The sequence below is a fragment of the Ambystoma mexicanum genome, chromosome 2p (genome assembly GCF_040938575.1).
Source record: "Ambystoma mexicanum isolate Mex_15411 chromosome 2p, UKY_AmexF1_1, whole genome shotgun sequence".
Classification (NCBI taxonomy): domain Eukaryota; kingdom Metazoa; phylum Chordata; class Amphibia; order Caudata; family Ambystomatidae; genus Ambystoma; species Ambystoma mexicanum.
The window spans coordinates 1,407,511,324-1,407,535,827 of record NC_090923.1 but is presented as its reverse complement, the minus strand read 5'-3'; the positions used below and the strand labels follow the sequence as shown (position 1 = coordinate 1,407,535,827).

Here is a 24,504-nt window from a genome sequence, read left to right as displayed (position 1 = left end):
TACAACTGGGGCAGAATTTAAGTGGTGTGTTTTCCATATTTGGATGGAAGGGCAGCTAGGCAAAAATAGAGAGGGTAAAGGGGAATATGCATTCTCTTAGAGTCCTAAGACATGTCCACCCCCACTCTCCCTATTGTCTGGGCCGAGGTCTGATGCGACCTTCCAAGGCCGAGGGGTGTCGTCGAGTCAGGATGTTTGTCCTACGACGCTTGTCCTCATCGCCGGCGTCAAAGATGTTCGTCGGAGATTCAAAGGATAGAAAGTGTAACAAACTAAGTTTTAATCAATGTCGTTAGCCGAATAGAAACTCTTGAGGGACCTCGAAGCGTGAAGGACTATGGGTACAGTGGACATCACACTAGGGAAAGTATTAGTGGCATGCCTCGTCAACGCCCCTTTTTAAGTTTTGAAAACAACAACTGTAATACTCTGCAGCTTCCACTGGATGTCAGGCTATGCATAGCATGTGATCTACACAGATTCCACAAGCCTCAGAAATGACGTTACAGAATGACACTATTTAACAGCCGCAATGCTGCTTAGAGTGTTCATTTCCAGTCGGAGCAGTTCGCATTCCTATCATTCGGCTGTCCATTTCTGAAATATGCCAAGTGTATTTTGCACAGGACACTAGTGAGAATTATATTAGGAAGGAATTACTTGTTTAATGCATTACATACTTGGATTACTGTTTTTGTTTAACAGAATGGTTTTCATTGTTGGGTCTCAATACACGCCATGGTAATAGAAGTTCTCCAAGCTTCTAGGTTTGTATGCTGAACACGCCTTGTGATCTTTGCGGTATGCCTTGAAGCCTAATATTTAATAACCATTATTTCCGGTCTATGTTTATTTTTGTTAGTGATGCTTTCGGTGAGGTCATTTATTTTCTTTTGTGCTTTTTTTTAATACAACACACCCTGAAAAAGGACATACATAGAGTCAAAATGCATTGGTCATTTGGCGTCTGCCTGTATTATGAATAAATAAGTCTTTCACCTAAAACGGTTAGAACAAAAATGTTTATGCTCAGTAAAAGAGTCCGATTTTGAACTACACAATTTGAACAATTCATACAGGTATATCACTGTTTATTAAGAGTGCAGGCTCTTACCGTGGCCTGATGCTATTGTCTTTTCATTGGTACATTTTGGAGCCTGTTGAGTGGAGTGCATAATTTCCTCTGGGATTTCGGAAAAGTGATGGCTGAGACTCGAAAGCTTGACCTCTCATCCTGAGATTGGAAACGCTGTTTTAAGAGACATTTGTGGAATAAGGCCTTCCTATTTTTTTTAGTTATTTCTTTGGGAAAGATCCTGTTCATTTTCAAATTGGCCCACACATGTATACTGTCTCTAATAAAAATGTTGAACTTGGCATACTTCTTAGTCCCACATGTCCAATCTGTGTCACATGACATAACAGTAATGTCCTAAAAAATGATTATGGGAAGAACCATACATTTGACTATTCACGCAAAGTACACAGAGCCCTTAACTCAATAGTGCAAATGGTTCTAGAATAAAGTCTTTATAAGAACACAATTGATTCATGTAAAAACATTCTTGCTTGTGCAATGCTTTCCTTAAAAATATATGAAGCTGTGCATTTTCTTATTTTTCAACAAATCAACAGTTACTTTGCCCCACGCACAAAGCTGAAAACCAGAGGGATGTGAAAATGAACAGAACCCTTCAAGGATGTGTAAACAAATCGAATCATTACATTAATTAGAAGATCATTTCAAATAAAAAGAATTTGAAAGCTACAAAATTAAAATGCATTATGTGGACTGCAGGGGAGACTTCAAACCAAAGTGTCAAAGACATTGCACACTCTTAAGCTAATTTAACAGTTGACCATATTGTGTGTGCATGCATTAATTTTGAAGAGACAGTTATTCTCATTGTAAAAATGCACACGCCATGGGTAATACTTTGTCCAACAAATCCAAAGCTAGGACATAGGCTTAGACACAGAGAGACAAAGTGAACATCATGAAAGTACACTCAGGTAACTGGACACCACAAGAGAATACAGCAGCAGAGGGCAGACATGTAAACATAGCCTTAAAAGGTATACTAAAAAAATGTTCTTTATTCCATTAAAAACATAAAAGAATTGAGACAGCCTGCCCACAGGACAGAAGCCCTCCATTTTCTTATGTGCCAAACCCATCCTTCGTTAGAAGGAGACTATTAGTGGAAATAGAGGCATTAGCTTTCTACACTGGTGTTGATCCAGACAACAACTCAATGTAGAGAAGGAACAAAGGGTCACAAACCCACAAGGAGAGTTGTAAAACAAAAGCTATGAGCCTGCATATCCAATTATGGTACACATTCAGGAGGGATTAGAAATTCATTGAGATGCATTTAACTTAATTCATGGAGCATTTAAATTCATAATATGAGGATTGAACCTGCTCACCACCAGACGCCAGATAGCCTTCACCTGCCCTCCCTCCACACTCCTCTGGTGGAATGTACTTCTATCACAATCAACAGATATTTGCTGGGCTTCCACACACCCAAAATCCATTGGATAATTTGCCAAAACTTTTGATGTTTAGGTTATAGGATTCGTGGGCCCTAAAGACCACAATCTTAGACAATTTTCAATATCCATTTTCCTGTGCATCAAAGCTCCCCATCTGTCCATGCCAAGCAGTGATAGAACATCTGCCTTTTAATGAGCAGATGGTATCCAACCCACCCATGAACTATGGGTGCCAAACCCACAAACGTGAGAAGAAGCAGCCCATCGCCACATAAAAGAGCCAGGAGGACCCTCTTGCATCTAAACCTGCCAAGGTAGTAAGGTTTAAACCTCCTCCAGCCAGCGTTCTTTAGGATATACGGAAGGAATATTTAAAATTTCAGAATTTAAACTATTTCTTTGTGAGGTTTGTTTGGTTTAAAAAAAGTTTAGCTCTATCCATCAAATTCCTCGAACGGAAACTTTCGTGGACGTCCACGTGGACGGCCACTGCTTCGGGGAGTCACCAATTTTGGAGACCAGGGTGCAGAGGATGTGTTGATAGGGCGGCGGCGTGATGAGGTGGCTTTAGGTGACCAAGTCTCAGAGGATGTGCTGGCAGCACTACCACGTGAAACAGCAGGCTTTGGTGAAGCGGGTGAAGAATCTCCATTGGTGTGCATTGTCTCTGGTTTTTCTGGGGAGCTTTTAGCTGGGGAGCTAGTCTGTTGTGGATTACCAGCCTGGGGTGGGTTTACAGTGGCATCGTTTTCACGTGAAGCAGTCCGATGTTCTCTCATCTGCTTTAATTCATCACGAATATCAGTGAGAACTCCCAGCAGCTGCTGTTGGAGCAATCGGTCTTGCACCCGTTGCTCACGCTGCTGTAGCCGTTCCTCCTCCCACATCGCCAGTTCCTGGTGGTAGAGCTGGTCCCATTGCTCCTCCAATTCCAGGAGACGATGCATGTTAGTCCGCCACAAGGTTCTCCTGTCCTCTAGAAGGCAAGAGCAACCATCTCTGTGAGGCAAATCTGTGGCTGGAGTCTGTGTGCCCTCTTGGGAGGCTGATGAATGGAGTGAATCCTCTCTGGCGTTCTCACTGCGTTGGGGTGATCCAGATTGCTGTTCCCACTCCTCTTGACCATCCTGCCATGGAGGTGGAACTGGCTCATTAGGCAAGGACCCAATATCCATCTCCTGGCTGCCCTCTTTGCCTGGTTCATCATCTTCCTCTTCCTCCATCTTGAAATTGAAAGCCTCTATCTGGTCAGAAGCAATGATGGAAGTGGGTTTGTCAGAACAGCCTTCACTGCCCAACTCTGGTTGAGTCGTCAGCTGAACCAAGGACCCTGAGGGAGATGATGCCATGGAACCTTGGGAATCACAGGGTCCAGAGTCTCCATCAGGAGGGCCTGCTGATACAGAGGGTGCAGGTTCATCTTCTGTTGTGGTCAACTTCTCCAAGGATGGTTTCAGGTCAATGGATTCAGGTTTGCTCTTGCCCAGAGCACGCCCTTCTGTGACTGTGGCCCCGGGCACAGTGATAAAGGTGAGATGAGTAGTTGTGGTTAGTATTGCCGGGGTTTGAGAAGTTGTGGTTAGTATTGCCGGGGTCACCAGCGATAGCTCCTTTGACGGTTCTGGCTTTGGTGCAACTGTAGGTAAAAGGGGAAAAAAACAAGCCTGTTAACACTCTTGCATTTCTGACACACCTGGAACAATCAGGTTTTCCAAAATGTGAAACAAAAACACATGACACCACAGTCCCCTGGTACAGGCACTGCAAGAAAGGGAAGGGGCCGGTACAGGGGGCACCATAATAATGGCCAACATTCAAAGTCAGAAAAAAGAAAATCTTTGAAGACTAATAACAATTCCGTTTTTTGGAGCCCTACTTCCAGGTGTATTGAAGTAGTAGGTTTGGTGCCATTGATGGGTGGGGGTGGGACTATATCCACAAGCTAACAGGTGGGAAAGGTCCTCTGAAGGACAACAATGGAGACAACTAGAAAACCAAAAAGCTTTAGGGAGCACATTATGTTTTTTACAAATTGTAAACAGACACCAGCAGCCCTGAAACGCATGCACCGACCAAGACAAGTACAGCTTGAGCTTAATAGACATAGGTAAAAATAAATCAATCAGTGGCCCTTTACATGAATTTAAAATATTGAAGAAGACTTCCCAGACTCCACCGCTACAATATTAGCTGGAAACTGGTTTCCTATCATGAGCAATAACAGCAGCGAATAACAAAATATTCCATAAACTTTAAAAAGGGGGTGGGGGGGTGTAGAATCTTTCATGCACAAGAAGCAGTATAGTTAAAGGGATGCTCCAGGAAAAAATTCTCTCTAAGCTATAGCGCATCTGTGATGCCATTCTTATGAGACATGGGGTAGGTGCCTGGAAGGTTCACAGTGTGAAATTATTTTAAATCATTGACTGATCGGCCATTTGGCACGATTGCTTTTCTAGCAGGACTTCTTGGGGAAAGGTGGAACTTCCTCTGATCACATTACTGTGCTAAAAGCGCCACAAGAAACATCTATATTAAAGGTATGCCGGTATTGTGCAGACAGAAGAGGGGGACAGCAACATTCAATGCAAATCTGCACTAGCTAATCATAAGTGAAATTCCTACATTGCTCCAGAGGTCCTGTGCTTTGATCAAAACCTATTTAGAATGCAAGGATCTCCCTCTTGAAGCATATGTGGTCATGCTTTCCATCTTCAAGCCTGCACATCAGTTTTGGCAGCTATTGCCAGATTGGCTAGCAGAAGGCTCTTGCTAATGTCAGTATACATTAAGTTAAGAAACTGTTTCCTGGCTATCTTGCGGGCTCTAAACTCTCCTCCAGCAGTCTAGTCCTGGTGGGCTTTTGCAGACCTTAAAAAAGGTTTGGGGTCATGATGTTGTAGACTACGCCCCTCTGCTCACTAGCGAGTTGCACTATATTCAAACTGAACAGGTGGATCACTTCAGCCCCCATGGCCGGACTGTTTGCGCTTTCAAAGATCTAAGGGAGCGAAGATTTAGGGCGACAACTCAAGTCATCAAAACTCAGGTCATCAATCTTCTGGCTGAGCTGTGCTATTGGGGGCCATTGGCAGGGAGGGCAAAAGTAGCCTGTCTGAATGCAGCGAGATGCCCAGTATTTCCAAGCAGTGCACAATGTGTTGATTGAGACAAGAGTGACCAGGGCAACGTCGTATTGATGTGTACAGGCCAAGATTGTGCTGAGGTGCAACAGTGCGGAGTGATAAGATACATTATAGGCCCCAATGATTCAGTGTCCTCCCGGGAAGTCCAAGTCTCAAACAAATGGGTTTATCTAAGAAATCACTGTGAACTTGATATTTTCTCACCCACAAGCTGTGGCCCTGCTTATTAAAATTCAAAATGGTGGACATAGGAGCAGGCAATGGTATTAACTTGCCCAACAGTATCCATCATGCATGGGACTGGGTGGCAAAGTGTTTAAGATCAATCTGACACATGCCTCCTTGTTTAGTGTTAACAGAAATGTGCGTTCATGGAATTGAGAAAGTGTTCAGGAAAGAGGAGGCAACTTTCACATTCCTCCTCCAAATATTGCTCGCCTAGGAAACCCAGACATCACCATGAACACAAGAGCGCACCCTAGGTCCCGACAGAGGATGACAGCGGACCAGATAATTTGCTCTTCGGGTTGAGGCCCAAAGCGAGAACCTGATTGCTCAGACTAGAGAACCTGTAGAAGATGTTGCTGCCACTCCACAAGATGATGATGATAGGCACCCATAAGGTGACGACAGCACTCAACCTAATTAGGATGAGGAAGTGTTTACAGTTAAATAAGCCAGTGTACGACAATCTTCATGGAACAGAACTTGAATTTTCAGCATCTTCCCACAACGAAAAAACCTGTCAAACAGATTAAGGACATGCCATCTCCTGCCTTTCCATTCCACGATGACATGGAAAAGGTAAAAGACATGGAACGATGGAAAAAAGCCTAATTTCCACGTAGTCTATTCAAGCTCTAGCCACTTGAGAACCTTGACAAATTCCCCGGTAATGACAATTGAACACACTACTAGGAGACTGGAATAGAGAGAGCTGCTCTACCCCAGATAAAACAACCCCAGCTGACCCGTGATCCTTGAAAAGGGCCCATTCATCCACCAAGCTTACCATTCAGGTTGGGGGCTTACACAAGATATGAGGCCCAAGCTCTCCTTTTTGGACTTTCAACCACTATTTGTTGGCTATCTATATGGTGCTGATCTTGCAACCTTGCTAAATATCATTGACCATCAGGTAAAATAATTGTTGGTTATCAATTATGACAATAGGAGAGGTGCCGTATGAGAGGGAAACTCCCTTGTGGCAACCAGAAAAAACGTATGGCTGAGGTAAAGGAAGACCAAGGCATCCAGAAAAATCGTATTGACAGAAATCCCTTTCTTGGGTTCATCCGTACTTCCACCACAACTGGACTCCATTTTGGAAAAGAGACAGATGTTCGAGCTTCCCGATATGAGCCATCAGGCCCGCTAATCCATCAGCTCAGCTTCCCCTGAAGGTTTGTCTATCTCTGATATCCCAGTAGGGTGTCAATATTGCACTTTCCACCCCCTTGGCAGGACATCTCAGCTGCATCATCCCACAAGATAGTAGAATGGGGATACAGCATGGACTTTTAGAGAGTTCCATGCACTTTAAAGGCGATTGGGCCTTGTCCAAAGGCAAAGGAAATTGAGGAAACCAAGGTATGCATGCCCTCATACTGAAATATCCTGTAATCAGAGGTCATCCAATTGATTGACGAGGATTCTTCTTCATAGTCTTGCTAGTGAAAATGGGCTCAGGGAAATTCTGTTCTGCACTGGACCTTAATAAACTATAACATTATTGCCTGCCATCCCTTTCACTTGGAACTCCCCAAAAGGTCACTGCTGCAATTCCGCTCATGGGATTGCATGACTGCGATAGATCTAGAGGCTGCATACCTGAGCATACCCATCCAAGCTGCTCACCACACATTTGTGTGGCTTGCACTGGATATCTACCGGATCCAGGTTCTGCCGTTTTACCTTTAATCCGTCCCAAAAGTTGTTTTAGAAAATGCATTACACATTTTATTTCACAAACAGCAAACACATCTTTAGAACATTATGGGGCTGATTCATGGAATTATTTGCGCCGAAAAACTGAGATTTGTGCGCCATTCTGCCTGCAAATCCCTGTTTAACAAATGGGGATTTGTGGCCAGAATGGCACACAAATCCCTGTTTTTCGGTGCAAAAATTCCACGAATCAGCCCCTATATCTTCTTGTAGCAACATAAATGCTATAGGATTCAAATTTATTTTAAAAGAAATGAATCATTGTTTTCTTCTTTCCAAATTTGAATCTCCACCCCTCCTCACCCTCTGGCACTTTCTGGTGATTGTCTGCCATGATATACATTCTCTTTCACCATCATCGATTTGAATATCTTTTAGTAAAAGGGTACTTTGAGATTATCATATATGTCTGATGCTTTGAGGAGGCACACTTTCTTAGAAGGTCGATATCGCCTTTTCCACACACAGATCAAGCAGACCTTTGTTGCCAATAGTAAATTATGTAGCAGTCCACAAGAGGCCTTCCCTTGGATGCAAACCACACATTCTTTTGTGAGAATCCATCGCTACGATTTCCCCCTCCAGCTCCTTAATCCCCTGATCACCCGCTTGCCAAAATGCCTGGACATACCTGCACCAGCACCAAACAAAACCAGTAGGTGCCAATGTCAACACATTCTCTCCAGCAGTGAGGATCACATGTGGGAAACATCTTAGACAACTGTGGGGAGTGTTGCTACTTGTAAAATAGTTTTATGTTACACATTTTATATTGAGATCAGTTTATGGCCCGACTAATCCAGGGAATGTGTGCCCTCTCCCTAAAGGGAACCAGCCAAGCTTAACACCTCCTATGAGACAAGGCAAAGTGGATCCCACTGGGGTTAACCCCCTCCTTAGAGGACAGGAAATACCCAGAAAGGGATACAGATTATCCTCCCCTTATCCCAAGATCCCAATATCTTTATTGGCTATATGGGAGTTAAACTGTGTGATCATTTGAAACTTAAGTGCTCAGGTGGAGAAAGCGCCAGACGTTTCCCTTGGCAGGGTCTACAAGGAGAACACCCAGCGTGGGGATATCAGCCAAGGCTCCCCGAGTGGGAAAGAAAACAACAGACTGAGATAAAACCCTGGTAGACTAGAGGAAAGTGTGATAAACCATGCCTGTAAACAGAACCGAGGAGATAAAGATTGAAGAGACATTCACTGTAATTGGTTGAACTGTGCATCTGGGTGAGGAGCACCTTTTGATAAATAGACACCAGGGTGGGGTGAGAAACCAGCCACCATTCTTTTGTTTGGGCAAGGTCCTCAATTGTACCTTTTTGGTTTCTTTTGCAGAGGTAGGCACACAACTCAGGTTAGCATAGGATTCTGGACAGAGGACTTTTCTTGTTCTGTAAAACAGCCTAACGAGCACCCTTTTCTGTTTGTTTTATAGAGCACGGCAGAGAATCTCAATTTAGGCATTCTGTTTTAGAATAGACACATTCAGCCAAAATGCCACCCCGTCAATCTCCGGATTCTGATCTACCACATTATGTAAATATATCAAACATTACTTTTCCAATAACCCTTTTTATGTTTAATCACATGCTTTGCATAGGTCGTCATCAAATGGTTGGGTCAGAGTATTACATGTTTATTTTATTTTTTTAATTCCCCTCCAACTATCCCCATATGCAGGGAATCATAATCATTCATGCGCCCGCTTCCTCAGATTGTTTTTTTTTCTAACATGATGTGTGTATGAAATGGAAGGAACCTCTTTGACTATTTGTATTATCGCGCTCCTTCTGCATGGCGAGGCAGGTCGGTGGTGCATGTGACTAACCAGATACAAGCCACCAAAATGTTTGTAGTGTGATGCTTTTGAATCTGCTTAAACTAGCAAGCAGTACCAGAAGAAGGCAACGGGTGAGCGGAGGGAACAGTAGTAAATAGATGTTGAAGTACAGGCTGTCCGACTGTAGAATCGCCTCTTGATCTATAGAAGGCCAACCTAGTTTAGTGACGGGGACAACCCTGGGAGCTGTAGCCAAACCAGTTCAAGGTAGAAAAGCGAGTGGTCAAGGCTACGTCCCAGGAGGGGTGAGCCTGGAATGGAGTCCTCAATGAGTACACACAGTGAAAAGTCAAGGAACACACAAATAGTTACAAACCCCAGCAAAGAAAGGTAATTATTAGTATGCAGCACTACAGGTCCACAGAGATACAACACTAATAACAGTGCATCCTAAAATGATAATAATTTGGCATTTATATAGCGCTACGAACCCTCAGGTATCTGAGCGCTACTTATTACCCATGGTGTGTGGTGCTCATTTATCGACCTCGGAAGGATGAAAGGCCGAGTTTGGCCCCGCTGGGATTCGAACCTGCATTAGCAGGCTCTGTACGGATGTCAAAGCGAGCGCTCTACTCGCTGTGCCACTTGACCGGCTTTGTGCACCAAAGGATCACCAAAGTTCCACACAGTTTTCTTGGGATGCAAAAAGTTAGCGGAGGGCTTCTGGGGTCCAATGAGATTTCCAAGGGGTAGAGGACAAGTTGTTCTAGTGAATAAAAGTCCCCCCACTTTCAGAATGCTTGCACGAGCAAGCAATGGCAAAGCCAAACTGTTAGAACACTTTTCAAAAGTTACCAAAAAGGGGATATAGTGGTTCAGGTAAGTACTGCTAGAACTCACCCCCGTTCTCAGATTCTTCTTAGAACCTAGCAGGTCTTCTGAAGAGGGTCCAATGTCACCTTTCCAATCTTCAGCTATGGTCCTTGATGTCCAGGGGTTGCAGGTACAAGCACTTCCCATGTCGGTGACTAATGCTGGTGCAAGGTCTTCAGGATGGAGAATGAAGAAAAACTGTATGCAGGTCCCCTCACAGCAAAGGACTGGATGCAGGAAAGCGGTTTTGAGTGACGGCCACTGATGCACCGTGACGCAGGGGGACACACTTGTTACGGTGGAGTATTGCCGCCTATCTCGGGTCCCCTTGATGCTGGAACAATGACATTTGGCAGAAATTAGTCCTATAGTACAAGCTGTAGATACCAAAAGGTCCAACGTGTAACAGCAACGTCTGCAGCACGGTAGCCAAACTGAGCTGGGCTGCCACTGGGTAATCCAGGCGCACTTCCAAGGGATCTTATTCGCAGGAGCTGCCGTCAAAAATTGACGCTCCCTCCACTCCAAGGGTCATAGCTCCTTCGCAGGACTTCTGAAGATCACCTACAGGACAGGGCTCTTGCAAGACAGCAGCAGTTGGTTGCCAGGTCTTCTTCCAAAGGGTCCAGTCTTCTTACATGTCTTGCAGCTGGACAGGATACTTGGCTCTTTCAGGATCTCTCTGGAATGGGTTTATTCAAAAAGCCAGGTAAGAGCCGAAACTCCCACTAGCCAATCAAAGATCTGTCTCTCTCACACACCCCAGCAGTGGTCCAATCAGGATTACTGGTGGCACAGCTCATACATACCATTCAGAAACACTGAAACCAGTTTATGGACTGGGACCAAACAGTCCCAACCCACTTCTTGGTAGCACACGCACATGGCTCTGCAGTAGCCCGTGAAAAGCATCAGCTTTCTCGGCCACTGGAAGTCCATATAAGGATTTCCTGTCACAACAAGTCAGGAAGAAGGGTTAGAGAAAAAATGGCCAAGGAACAAATGAAAAACTTTGTGGCACGGCCATTTTTGGAAACTAGCCACAGTAGGTAGCAAAACAAAATACACCAAAAAAATAGCAAAAAGTAACTGCTGCCACCAGCTTATCCAATAGGCACATCTAAAGTAACCAAAAATCCTCAGTGTTCTTCTAGGGCAAAACAAAAAGTGTACCCCCATTGTACTACATTGTAAGATGCATTGTACAATGATAACACGTTACCAAAAGTGGTAACAAAGTAGCAAGACTAAGGTAAACAATGTTTTGCCCAGTACGGGCAGCCTGAATGGGCAAAAGCCAGTCTACTGAAGGCTTCAGGTTTTTTTCAGGATATCTCTGGAATCGGTGCAGGGGTCCTCTTCTTATAGAAAAAGCCAGGTAAGAGCCAAAACTCTGAAGGCTTCACTGCATTGTAAAAAGGTCAGTCAGATTAAAAAATAAAAGTAAAAGGTTTGGGGCAGGTGGGGGATCCATAAAAATGGAGGGAAAGGTGCTGTGAAGAGAAATCTTTCCTAACACTCGTCTGTGTAGCCACACAATGTTTTGTAAATGTGTGAACAGAGCTCCATATTGCTGCTTACAAATGTTGTTGCAGATGGGACAGAACACACAGTCTCAAGGACATGGTTTTTATTGAATTTTGGTATGCCCTATGGCTGTCCCGAACTACTTCCTAACCCAGGCATCCATAACCCTGGTTGGCGCCATCTATTATTGACCCCTGCATAAAGGTCTGGCATATTCTAATGATTTGTCCCTAAATGTAGGCTCACTGACTCCTTTAGGGACTCTCTACCTTTCCGTACTCTCGCTATGGGTTAATGTTCGAAATGGGACTGTGCTTTGCAGTTTCTCCAAGTTTTACCTGGTTCCACTCATGACAAGTTACCTTGCCCTTCTACTCTACCTGTCTCACCTCCTCCCCACCAACCTTCTGCCCCTCCAATATTTTACCTTTCTCCTGCCTTTGATGTCAACTCTTCTACCTCTCCTCACACTTACTTTACCCCTTCTGTCCCACATTACTATTACTCCCATCCGGTGCTACACCACGCCTCCTCCTGCCACACTCCTATACCCACTCCTACCCCCCTCCTCCTGCCATACCCCTCCTCTTCCCACACCACTCCTCTTCCTCACACCACTCCTCAGCCACCATCCTCCTTTCCAGCCTTCTCACATTGACATGTGTTTGTTCTCTCCCTCCCCCTCCCCCCTCTCACCTCTACATCCTTCCCTCTCACCTCTCCATCCTGCCCTCCTTCCCTCCCTCCCCTCCCCCTGGGCTAGGCAGGTGAACCCAGGTCTCTGAGAGGCAGAGAGAAAGACCTCTTACCAACATTCTCTTTTGGCTCCTAATGACAGGAAATGCCATTTCGGGGGAGCTAAATGAGCCCAGTGCATTCTGGGACTAGAGGCTCGAGCCCCGCAGAGGGAAGCTTTCTAGGTGAACTTTAAAAAGGGGTCTGAGCCCGGCCCAGGGAGACCCTTGAGGAACTTCACTGTGCTGCAAAAGAGAAGACTTGAGCCAGGCTGAAGGAAGCTTTCTAGGTGAATTGTAAACTTTGAGAAGAGTCGAGCCCGGCTGAGGGAGAACCTAGAGGAACGGTCCGAGCCCGGCAGAGGGAGACGTAGTGGTGAAGAAAAGACACAAAGTCATCAATACAGCCGGTGAATCAAAAGAAACCAGTCCGTGTCAAAAGAAGGTTGCAAGCTGCGAAAGTATGAAAAAGACATCCCTTGAACTGTACATAAAGAACTGTTAACACCGCTGGGGAAAGACCAGCTGCGGAGGGTTTCGGCGCCATGTGGGTGCTCACTCGAAAGACTCTGGCTGAACCCCCTACTTTTGAAACTACTGATACCAGAAGGCCTTAGGAGAGCCGAAAGGAAAAAGGTCAAAGTGATCATACAGGGGTCGAGTAAAATACCTTGTACAGTCGAAAGTCTTTTGAGCAGCATGTAATTGGAAAGCTAAGGGAAGTAAATCCCGTATTGTGATAAAGTAGAAGGAACTGTGTGACTGGCAAACGCAAACCTAGCTGAGGGATGCCTGCAGAGCGGGATGAATCACGATGCCCCAATGAACATTGTGTTGACAACAGTGAACCCGATGGAGGTATGTACACAGTTGATTGTTTATGAAGACATTGAGACTTGTGAATGCAACATGTGAAATCTTTGAATAAAAACTGTAGTGAACCCGACAAGAGGGAAGCTAACATTCGAGAAGGGTCTGAGCGCGGAAGAGATGGGATCCAGGGGTGAAAAGTCATCACCTAACATACATATAGAGAAAGGAACTTTTAATTTTGTTATTTTTAACACATCAGGTCCTCGGAGGCAAGAAACTTTTTGTAAAAAAGAGACAACCACGAATATCCTGATACCAGTGGAACAGAACTGTAGCCTCGTGCTGGGAAAGCCAGAGATTGTGCTGCGCTCAGGAGTTCTGCCTTGTCCTGTGCTCAAAACGTGGGCAAGGGAGGCCCCCGGCTAAAACATCCTGACTTATCATTTGTGAACACTTTCTTTTCTTGTGACCACTATCCCACACTCTTTTTGCATTTAGTTGTAAGGTTTGGCAATAGTTTTTTTAAAAAAATTTTTAAAAGTATGGGCCCTTTTATTTCACAAGACGCCAGTAGGACTGCTTTATTATTTGATGGCCGTAGCTTGCTCCCATCTTAGATTCAGGTTTAGATTAGGCGTTTTTCCACCCAAATACAGTTCAATAAACACCCTTGAACTGTGATCACTTGTGTCTGTCTTTACTGTTGCCACCATGAGATCCGGCCACCTCCTCTTCTGACCTCTCCCAATACACCCACACTTCCAGTTTCCTGTTCCCTGCTTAAGTATCCCTGCCCTAGTGACGGTTGGCCAGTTGTCCCCAACTAATAATTTTTCCCCTTCCAGGGCGTGTATGTGAACGAAAGGCTTTAAAAAGGGGGCTTGGCCCACCCACTTTCTCAGCATGGGCTCGCTGCTTAGCAGACCCTGGACAAGAAATATGGCAGTTGATGGTTTGAAGCCTATTGTCAGGGACCCCCTTGGTAACTTTGTGAAACCTTCCCCCTTTGAGTCCATGGTGGTCTAGTGGATTGTCTATGTTCATGACTGGGTTACTGCCAAGCTTTACTGGTCCAGCTTTGTGGGTTTAGTCCTAGGCACCAGAGCAGTGATTGGGTCTCTGCAGCGCTGGATTTTTCTTTGTGTAAGTGGTTACTCTTGGGTTCTCCAAGCTGGAGCCATGGTTCTGCACAGATACAAGCTGACACAAAGGGAGGACGGGTGGCAAGAATTGGGAGCAGGAATGGCTCTGAGCCCCTCCCATGTAGGCCTCCCACCCCAGCTAAGGGGGTCACCCACGCGCTTTGTCAAGGCCCATTATTGGCCTTGTCACACACCTCCATCCTTTGCTCCAAGTCCTCCTTTTCGGAGTACTCTCTCTGTGATCTATCTGGCTTTGGGAGTGTGAAAATTTGTGTTGGCTTTTTTTTTACCATGATCAGTGTTCCACCATGAATGAAAACGGCTGTACGGCAAGGAACCATCTGAAGAGTTGGGGTATGTGTCCATGTTCCTAGCATCCAGACTAACAGCGAGTGGTTCATGATTAGCCTACATCTCTTCTGGTTAAACAGTAACAGGGACTGTAAACAGCCCAACTGATTACCAGAGCCTCTAGTTCAACTACCAGATAGTTCATCTCATGAGGTTGTAACTTCTGGCTGATGTAAATGATCGGTTTCTGTTCCCTGTTCTCAACTTGCGTATAATACTGCTCCTAATCTTATAGTGGAGGCATCTGTTTGTAAGATAAACTCTTCTGCAAAATTTCAACAGGACGACAGCAGGACTCTTGCATAGGACCTTCATTATGTGATGAAAGGGTTCATGTGCTTATTCGTTCCAGACAAGGATATTAGGGTCGTTTTTCTGTTTTGTGCAGACACCCATCAGATGTCAGAGATGCTGTTCCCAGCTGGACCTATACACGACCAGGTCTAAACAGGCTACTGCAAACTACCAGCAAGGGGCCATGACCTGAACGAACAAATCGTTGGGAAATGATGGGGCCAAATAGAGGCCAGAAGGTAGCATTGTGAATTGGTATAGCCCTTCTGGCGTGGGAAATGCGCTCATGGGCTTGGCATAATTGTCGAGTGGCACCTGCCAATAACCCTTGGCGAGGTCCAACGTGGATATATACTTGGCAGGCCTTGTCTCTCTACCAGCTCGTAGAGCCTAGGCATCAGGTAGGCACTGAATTGGGAGATCTCATTCAAACTTCAAATGCTGATGCAGCAGCTTCAGCTTTGATCGGGCTTGGGTACAAGTACGGTTGGGGATGACCAGTAACTGTGTGACTTCTCAATCATCCCACAGGTCAAGCATTTACTTCAGCTCTCCACATATCAGTTTCTTTCATGCTACAAGCACCTGGTAAAGTTTAAGGCAGAGGATTATTCCTGGTGGCATGAGGATGTTATGGACAACCACTTTTTTTTGCCTGGTCTTTGAGGAAAAGACATCTGTATACGAGTATATCCACCTTGGCAATTCCTGGTGCTGTAGGATGCTGAGCCTGATTGGGATGGCAACCACTCGTACTACTGTTGGTAGTGGACTCTGGTCGGTGTAGATTTAACACCAGGCGTTGGTGTTGTTGCTATTGTCCTTCAAAGCCATGAGTTTCATGATTATGGTAGAGCTGGGGCAGTTTTCGTTGATCAGCCTGCTGCATCTTGTATATTAGTGGGGAGACACTTTTGGTGACCAAGTATGGTCGATGGCACCTAGCTAGTGGCTTGTTTTGTGTGGCTGGTCAGAGGACCATTACCTGATCTACCACTTAAAAGTACACTGTTGGACCTTCTTGTCAGTTTGTCTGTTCCAGACCTTTTCCATATGTGTCCTCAACCGCCGTCTGAACTTTTCCCATATACTCTCTGGTGTTTTGGATTAGAGATTGTGAAGAATTAGGGGATTGTGAGGAATTGCCATCTGGAAAGTGTATGAAAAACCTGGCCTTTTTGATTTTTACTGATTAATACAATGATGCAGGTAATTCCATCTCTGAAGTCTGCTGATCAGATTCTCCTTTAATAAGCTTCATGCCAAATGCACTGTGTGTATCTGTGCACTGCTGCAACCGTCTCCTGATCTGCAGAGCCTGCTCCTTCAGTGGCCCAGGGCAGTGTCCAAGGTCACAGTTGCCCATTTTACAGCTGCAGCGACAGACATGTCTCTGCTGTGCAGGTGGTGGATTCAGTGGAGTAACTTTGCTGAAAATGTTGGGGGGGGGGGGGGCAGACATATGAAGAAAAGGTGCCCCAGCCAAATGAATGGGGACAAAATGGTGTGCCATGAAAGTTGGGGGGGACAAACCCCCCTGCCCCCCTAAAACTACGCCCATGGGTGGATTTAAGTGGTGGACCGCTGTACCAAAACCATCATGGTCATAAGCAGCCCATGATGGCGTCAGGGTAAACTCTAAAAATAAGCTATGCCCAAGTTATGACATGGTGACTGGCTCTAATTGTGATCATTACAGCCACATCCAAATTGGCCACGCAGGCTGGCCCTGCCAACTGACAGTACAGGGACCTGAATGGCTACACTCTTCTTTGATCTCTTTGTAAGGGTAGGTAACACCCTCTGCTAAAGACACAGATGCTCTACAGGAAGCAGTCATGGGTCTAGGCAGGAAAGGAGCACACCTATTCAAAGAGAGTAGCCTCACACAAGGGTGCTGCATTTCTAAAGGCTGTTGATCCTAGTGAGAAGGGAATTGGCATTTAGTGTGGATAGAGGAGCTCTGTTCAGTGGAGGAAGTCTTCCACCATCTTGCTTTCCTCCATCTCACTCTCTCCTTCCTGTCCCCTCCCTTTCAGACTAGTGCAAAACATTTTGGGTGTGATGTCAGAAGGGCCTAGTCCACTTCTTTCTAGCACAGGGATTGGACCCCTAAAGCAGGCTAGCTTTAGTCCAATCACCTATGGGCTTTTGCCTTTTAAGGGGTCTCCCACCACATCTTCATGATCATCTTTTGGACTACAAACTTGGTAGAAGGTTTCATTAGATTTCTGTTGGGAGAGTTGACTTTCCAGAGGGCTTCACCAATGAGGTGAAGACTGAGCGTCCAAGGCAGAGGCAAGCTCTGTTTCCAACCCATTCCCAGGACACATTGGTTACAGCAACACAAGTTTGAATCCCGGTCTTGCGCTTAGGAACTGATCTCCAGTATTAAGCGTGTTATAAAAGAACAAATATAATTTAATTAGAATTATAACCTGCAGCTGGAACGAGACCAGCTGCTCTGCCAGCCACAATGCTGCCAGGACCTCAACGACCTTAACTTGGCGACGGGCCCCTGAAGGTGTGCACAAGCCTCCCTTGCTGGGAGCCAAAGAACAAGGACTGAACTTGTTCCCCGAGGCCTATGAATGGGACTCGCAGCATCCAGAGAGCTAAGAGAGGCCAGAGCCAACTTCTTCCTTGCATCAAACTGGTCGAACTTTCATCGAGTCCGTTTCACATCATTTCAAACCTGCAGGACCCTCCAGAGCTGCCTTTGGCACTCACCAAACTTTTTGGACTCTTAACTGTTCGCTACTGCATCGCACTAGCTGAGCGAGTCATTACCTTGGCCCCCAACTGGAGGTTCCTTTGTTGCATCATCCGCCACTCGTTGTGCCCGCATCTTCGCCGACCGGGGTGTATCTTCGAGCCCCGACCATCAGACGCTGCATTAAATCACGCAAACCGAACCTGCACATCCAGTCGCCAGAGTCAAAGTTTACACGAGCATCAAACCGACCCTGGTGACCCTAATGAGCTGCATCGCCTAGAACACATTCTAGGACACTGCGACCGCTGCACTTAAACAGCCTCCAACTGCACGAACAGCACCAAACAACCTTTTTCACAGTAGTTCAACTGCCAAGAATGTTCTATTGACCCAGAACTACCGCCTGGGTCAATGTTGGGCCCTGTAGACTGGCTAGGTCACCTGTGCATCCCCCCCCCCCCCCCCCACACACACACCCGGCCCCTCTGCCCCAAGACATATCCTTTTACAAAGTAACAGTGTGGTTGCTGAAAGTGCCTTCTAACCCATGTATTCTCGCCCAGAGTGTTGCATTCTCTCTATTTTTGCATCTCCTTTGCCCTTTCCACTGGGATAGGTTTTTGTACAGTTTTTCTATGTTTTTCTTCTTACAGGTCAAGTGTTTAATTGACCTATATATATTTATTATAGAACCTTGATTGAACATTCCCTTTATTTTGAGCTGTGATTCATTGCTATTTGGGTCACTACTGAATCACTTTCATACCCCTCTTGAGTATAGCCTTCCCTCAGCCCATGTTAGCACAAAAGCAAAGGCGGTATCTCTTGATTGTGCCAGATTTACCTTTATGACTGTGTTGGCTCTTGGTTTGTAGAGGTGTGAGGGTAAAGTGGGTTCTTGGGCCTCTACTCATCCTTGTATTCCTGCAGTATAGAAGTCAATTTGTCAAAGGATGGCCACTGGTTTGTCGACTATTGGGTCCTACCCACCAACCTTCTGACAGGAAAACAAACCTAATTGAAGACCGCTTTTCATAGCTCATGCGGCCTGTAGCCAGTTAAACAATGACAAATGTAGATGACAGCTGTTAAATGTCAAAGATAATGTTCGCTAAACATACAGCACACGTTTGCACAGGAGGTTAGTATGCACACCTGCCGGATGAATATTTCTTAACCTCATCAAGGTCCATGAAGTGGTGCTTTCCTGTTCAGGCAAATGCGCAAACCACAAACGGCAGATAGCTGCCCGTTTTAAACTGCACACCAGTAGGTGCAAGCGTTGACTTCACACCACTAGGTGTTCTTGAATCCTTATCAGATAGAACAGGAAGTTGGCAGACACACACCGAAGAATCGTGCACGTCCGCAAGAAGTAACGAGTGAGAGAAATGTCTCTTCACAAAGCCAAGGCCCATAGAGTACAGTGGAGGCATTTACTGAACGGGTACAAAGCTCTCACTCGGAGGTGCGAAAATGCACCTAATGGAGTTTTACATAGGAGCCCTAAATTCAGCAAACAGTGACACGCTTAGCTCTAGGCTTTACTCTTCCAGATAGCGGATATGACGTGCACACACGGGCAGGGAAACCATGTTCCTTCATACATATATGGCCCAAGCAAAAGGGGAAGGAGAGGAACAGCAGACTTGCCTGTGCATCGAGGCCTCAGGCGCTGTGGAAGAGCGCAGGAGTCCCGAGCAGAGGAGTGCTGAGGAAAGCAGCAGCAGGAAAGAGACAGCCGGGCCCAGCTAAGCAGAACTTGTCAACCCCAGAAGGAGTGGTTTCATTTGAAGCACATGCCGTTCTAAACACGAGTGAAGGGTGGGGGCTTGAGTGCATTTCAACTGATGGCGTTTAGTGCAGTGTAGCATAGCTTCATGAGACAAAGGTTATATATGCTGTTAAACTAAAACCACTACTTGTTCTATTGTTCATCTATTCAAACATTCTCTTTGCCCACATGGCAATCTTGTTTATAGTTGCGATATTATGTTATATTATATCTGCTTTTGCTTTAGCTCGTTTAATGAAAATAAGAGCCCTCAAAAGATAGGTGATCAAGTTAATGTATTTAATATGACAACTCCTGTGTCAAGTGTAAAATTCAGAGTAATGTGTCAGAGTAGTATCTCTTAGAGATAAAAGAACTTTACAATTCCTGGCTGCATACGTTTAATCATGTTGGTAAGCACAAACTCAAACCTAGACAGGCCTGTCTTTTAGCGCTGGGACACAGCCTAGGGTGAATGTCGACATGAAATGACTGGGTCAAGGGTCTATTTTCACAGACTCAAAAGAGGTGGAGATAAGAGGCTCATGGTCATGCCTAACTCATAGGCAATCAAGTCAGGTGGCACCTCGCACAGATAGAACGTCTTCGAGATCACCATAGCATTGCTAATAGTAAAATGACCTCATGCCACAGGCTCAATAAACAGACCAGGCAAAAATATTTTTTCTAAAAATCTTTTTAATCAAAAGAGGTTAGGTTGGTACAGAAGATGGCCCATCAGGAAATCAATATTCCCATCCATTGTAGGATGGCGCTGATCGAGTGGGTTAGAGCATCTCACTGCCAGGGAGTTAATACCACCTTTGCGTACCTGACAATCTAAAGGACGCATGGGTCATCCCCCCTATTGAAAAAACCTACCCTGGACGCTAGTATACCCACAAACTACAGGCCAATCACCATGGTCCCGTTTTCACTAAAAATCCTAGACCGTGCAGCATATCTACAAATTCAAGATTACCTTGAATCTAACAAACTCTTGGGACTAAGGCAATCTGGGTTCCGGCCACGTCACGGCACTGAAACTGCCCTCATAGATTTAAAAACACAGATTGAAGATCTAAAAGACAAAGGCAAACTTGCTCTCTTACTCCTCTGGGACCTCTCGGCGGCCTTTGATCTCGTCAATCATGAAATCCTCTGCCACCACCTTAAATCAGCTGCACACTTCTCAGATAAAGCCACAACCTGGATCAGCTCCTTTTTAGACAATAGATCTATGCGCGTGTTCTCTCCACTAGCAGCCGCCCCACTTGCACCTGTCTCCTGTGGCGTGCCACAAGGATCTTGTGTTTCACCCACGTTGTATAACGTGTTCACCAAACCTCTCTTCGATATCTTGGACTATCTGGGTGTCACTTACACCAACTACGCCGACGACACCCAGATGCTAATCCCTATCTCAGGTGACTACACGGCTGACTCCCTCGCTATCAATGTCATCTACCAGGTCATCCAGGCGTGGATGGCTCAACACAGACTCTGTCATAATGATGAAAAGACTGAGCTCCTTATTCTTGGTTCGCCACAAAAACTTACCAAACTCGACCCTGCGTTCAAGTCCTTCATCATTGATGGGAATATTATCCCAACCGCCAAGGACACAAAAACCCTAGGGATCTACAATGACTCGACCCTATCCCTGACCAGACAAAACTAACTCAGTCTCTTCCGCAGCGGCATATACCTGCAAGCTTATTACAGCCTGTCGCCCTTTCCTCTCCGCAACCAATTGTGTCACCCTGGCTAGAACTCTTGTATTATCCAAGATTGATTACTACAATGCACTGTACCTAGGCACCAATTGCTGCAACCTAAACAAGTTACAAATTGTCCAAAACAATGCGATTAGAGCTGCCCTCAACATTCCCAGGCGCCAACACATATCCGACACCAGATGCAATATTCGCTGGCTCTCAGTCCCACACCGTATCTACCTGAAAACCCTGGCTCTTACCCACAAATGCCTTCATAACCAAGCTCCCTGCTACCTGGCCAACCGGTTTGCCCTCCACAACTCCATTAGACCCCGCAGAATGGCTCATTTAAACTGCCTTGAGGTTCCACGTTTCAATCTCCAAAGGTCAGGTGGAATTAGCTTCCCGATCTTGGCAGCTAAACTCTGGAACACGCTTCCTAATGAGCTTAGAGCAGAACCCTCATTCCCGAGATTCAAACACCTTACAAAAACCTGGCTGGCCGCCCAGGACATTTAGCTCTGGGTTCTCTGCTTAATTTGTACATGTATATGTATCTGCTTGTCCTCTCATTGCAAATTCTGTATTATACTTGTAAACTTTGTAATTATGGTTCTGTCTGTTTTTCTTATGTTGTAACTAAGTGATGCGCCCGGTTGCCCCTGGGCCTGGTGTGCTATACAAATCAATAAAATACAAATACAGTGGAGGTAGGGCAACTAGGTGGGTTACCTGCCGAATCGCTCTTTACTTAAAATCCCCAGCCAACAAGGTAAATAACGTGTATACAACTCTGATTTAAACACCATTCAATATCGACCATACCAGTTTCCTGAATTGGCTTCAACACATAAATCATATCAACTGGTTTGAAGGTAATCTAGTTTATCCACAAACAAATGCTAGACATGGACCGTTAGCCACACCCAACCGGTCACTAGAAGTTTTTTACCCAGTTTCATCCAAACCGCAGAGGCCCCTTTTTACAAACAGACGATCAACTACTGGCTACACATTTTGACACCTTGCATTGCAATATGGTGCGCAGCAAGGCTTAGCACCTGCCCAGCGGCCACAAGGACAGATGGACGGGACGCAGGAGGAGTGCAGCTAGACATTGAGAATTATATTAGGGCCTTGCCCTTCCAGAAATGAGGACATACCCAAGTGGTATTCAGAAAAGCTGGGACAGCTGCAAGCCACCTATCCCCAGGTTACACCACAGCATAGGAATAGGGCACTAGCCATGTTCCTTCCCTCTGGCTGCACACCGCCTTTAGCGAGCCGTGACAAATGGATCTCAATTTATAGCTGGCTTTACAGCTGATAGGCACACAGTCTATCCCATCGCTAGCATTAATATTGGCAGACATTATGGGAACACAGGGCGCTGCTGCCGCCATGAACTTAGGCTTGTCCATAGCAGTCAATAGTTATAAACGTTTGAGAGCATAATTCTACCCTTATTGAGAGGAGAGCCTGCAAGGATAGAAGTTCATAGAAAATTGCCCTAATTAAATTAGCAAGATAAAGGGAGCAATTTGGGGAAACAGTTAAATCCATTTATCAATCACTAGGCAGGGATCACCTAGGCAGGAGACCTGCAGAGACTCAGAAAAAGGCTAACAAAGATAGTAAACCAGACAAGGGGACACACCACAAAGGGAAACCCTCAATGGGAAGGGGATCGCATCAAGGTAAAAAGGGTGGTAAACTACATAGAAGACAGCTTTCGCCAATAGAGGAAGACAAACACCCAGTGCATAAGCCAAAGAATGTGAAAGCTACAGGAGATAGGGTTGCCTCGCAGTGGCAAGCCACTCACTGGGGTAGACAATTCTGGGTTAAGTCTAGGGGGTAGTCCCATTTTAGATCAGACTGATTTCAGAGACAGAAAACACATGAAGTCCACAAAAGTATGGCACTGATGAGGGTTCCTCTCACACAGCAGCCCTAAAAGTTTCACAGAATGCAGAGTCCACGCACTCATCGAATCATTCCCAAAACTAAGTGACACACGGATTGGATAGAGGTCCCGTTAGACTCTGGGTCTGACATTTCCATATTTGAATGCAGCCACAATTCACTGTTAAAGGCACACACAAATAACTACACCCAATGGGCAGACATTAGCAAATAATGAAGTGTATTTTGTAACCATTCAGTTGGAAGGTGAACATCGTAAAGAGATTGAAGCACTGTTTTGGCCACAGTTACATATCCAATATAAAGGACTTTTAGCATTTCAAGACTGACCACCATTGTATGCGAGACACGTACCAAGAGGTGAAGAGGTAGTGAGGCCTGCGAGTTGGCAACTATTGCAAAAATATGCACAAGACTGGGCAGTGTGGCAGCAGTGCAGCGGTTTAAAAAACATATAGGGCATGAACTGGAATGTCCAGCGCATGCGATTCCAGTGCTGAAGCCACCCCCACCACAGAGGCAGTATCCAGTCAAGCCACAAGTAATTGCCCACATGCAAACCATAGTGGACCAACTAATGGACCACAGAATAATTATAAAACAAGTAAGCCCATACAACAGTCCAGCGTTACCCGTTTTAAAACCTGAAGGTACTTTTCGTTTTATTGTGGATTTTAGAATTTTGAGTGCACAATGTAAGACAGAGACAGCCCAAAACCAACATTGTTCTGGACTTCTAGCCAATTTACACAGATGCAAATATAAAACAAACCTTGATCTATGCAATGGGTATTTCACACATCCTTTAAGTGTAGAAAGCCAGAAATACACTGCATTCAATTTTAATGGAACACATTTCCAATTCACTAGAATAATGCAGGGGCATAAGAATTTGCAGAACACAGAGTTTGCTCACAGACATACCTAACTGTTGGCAATATGTAGAGGATATTTACAACACCCATGAGAATCTCAATGAACACTTCCAACAAGTAGACGTTTGCGTATTTAAGTAACTGAGTCTCACCTTAAGTTACTAGGGGAATCCAGACGTGGACCCCTTGCTCACTATTCTTAGAGAGGCACAGCTCCTCCCTACTGATGAGGCCCAACCAGACCGAAACACGTGTCTGGGGATGCTGTTGGTACGCTTGTTCAGAGGAGAATTGCCTAGCATTTCGGTGCTGGACTGCCTCAGGGCAGGACAAATACGGATATGTTTGGGATATTTCTTCTCTGTGAAAGATAGTGA

At 45.4% G+C, this 24,504-nt stretch overlaps 1 protein-coding gene across 3 annotated transcripts in view; it reads right to left on the bottom strand.

Annotated features, from left to right (window-relative positions):
- Window positions 1–1,003: 1,003 nt before the first annotated feature.
- Window positions 1,004–24,504, bottom strand: part of LOC138567557 (uncharacterized) — a 76,300-nt gene continuing 52,799 nt past the window's right edge. For all 3 annotated transcript variants that reach the window (XM_069645892.1, XM_069645893.1, XM_069645894.1), the window contains one exon: window positions 1,004–4,135. In XM_069645892.1, coding sequence (XP_069501993.1) covers window positions 2,934–4,135 — 1,202 coding nt within the window. In that variant the 3' untranslated portion in view covers window positions 1,004–2,933. The remainder of the gene's footprint in view (window positions 4,136–24,504) is intronic.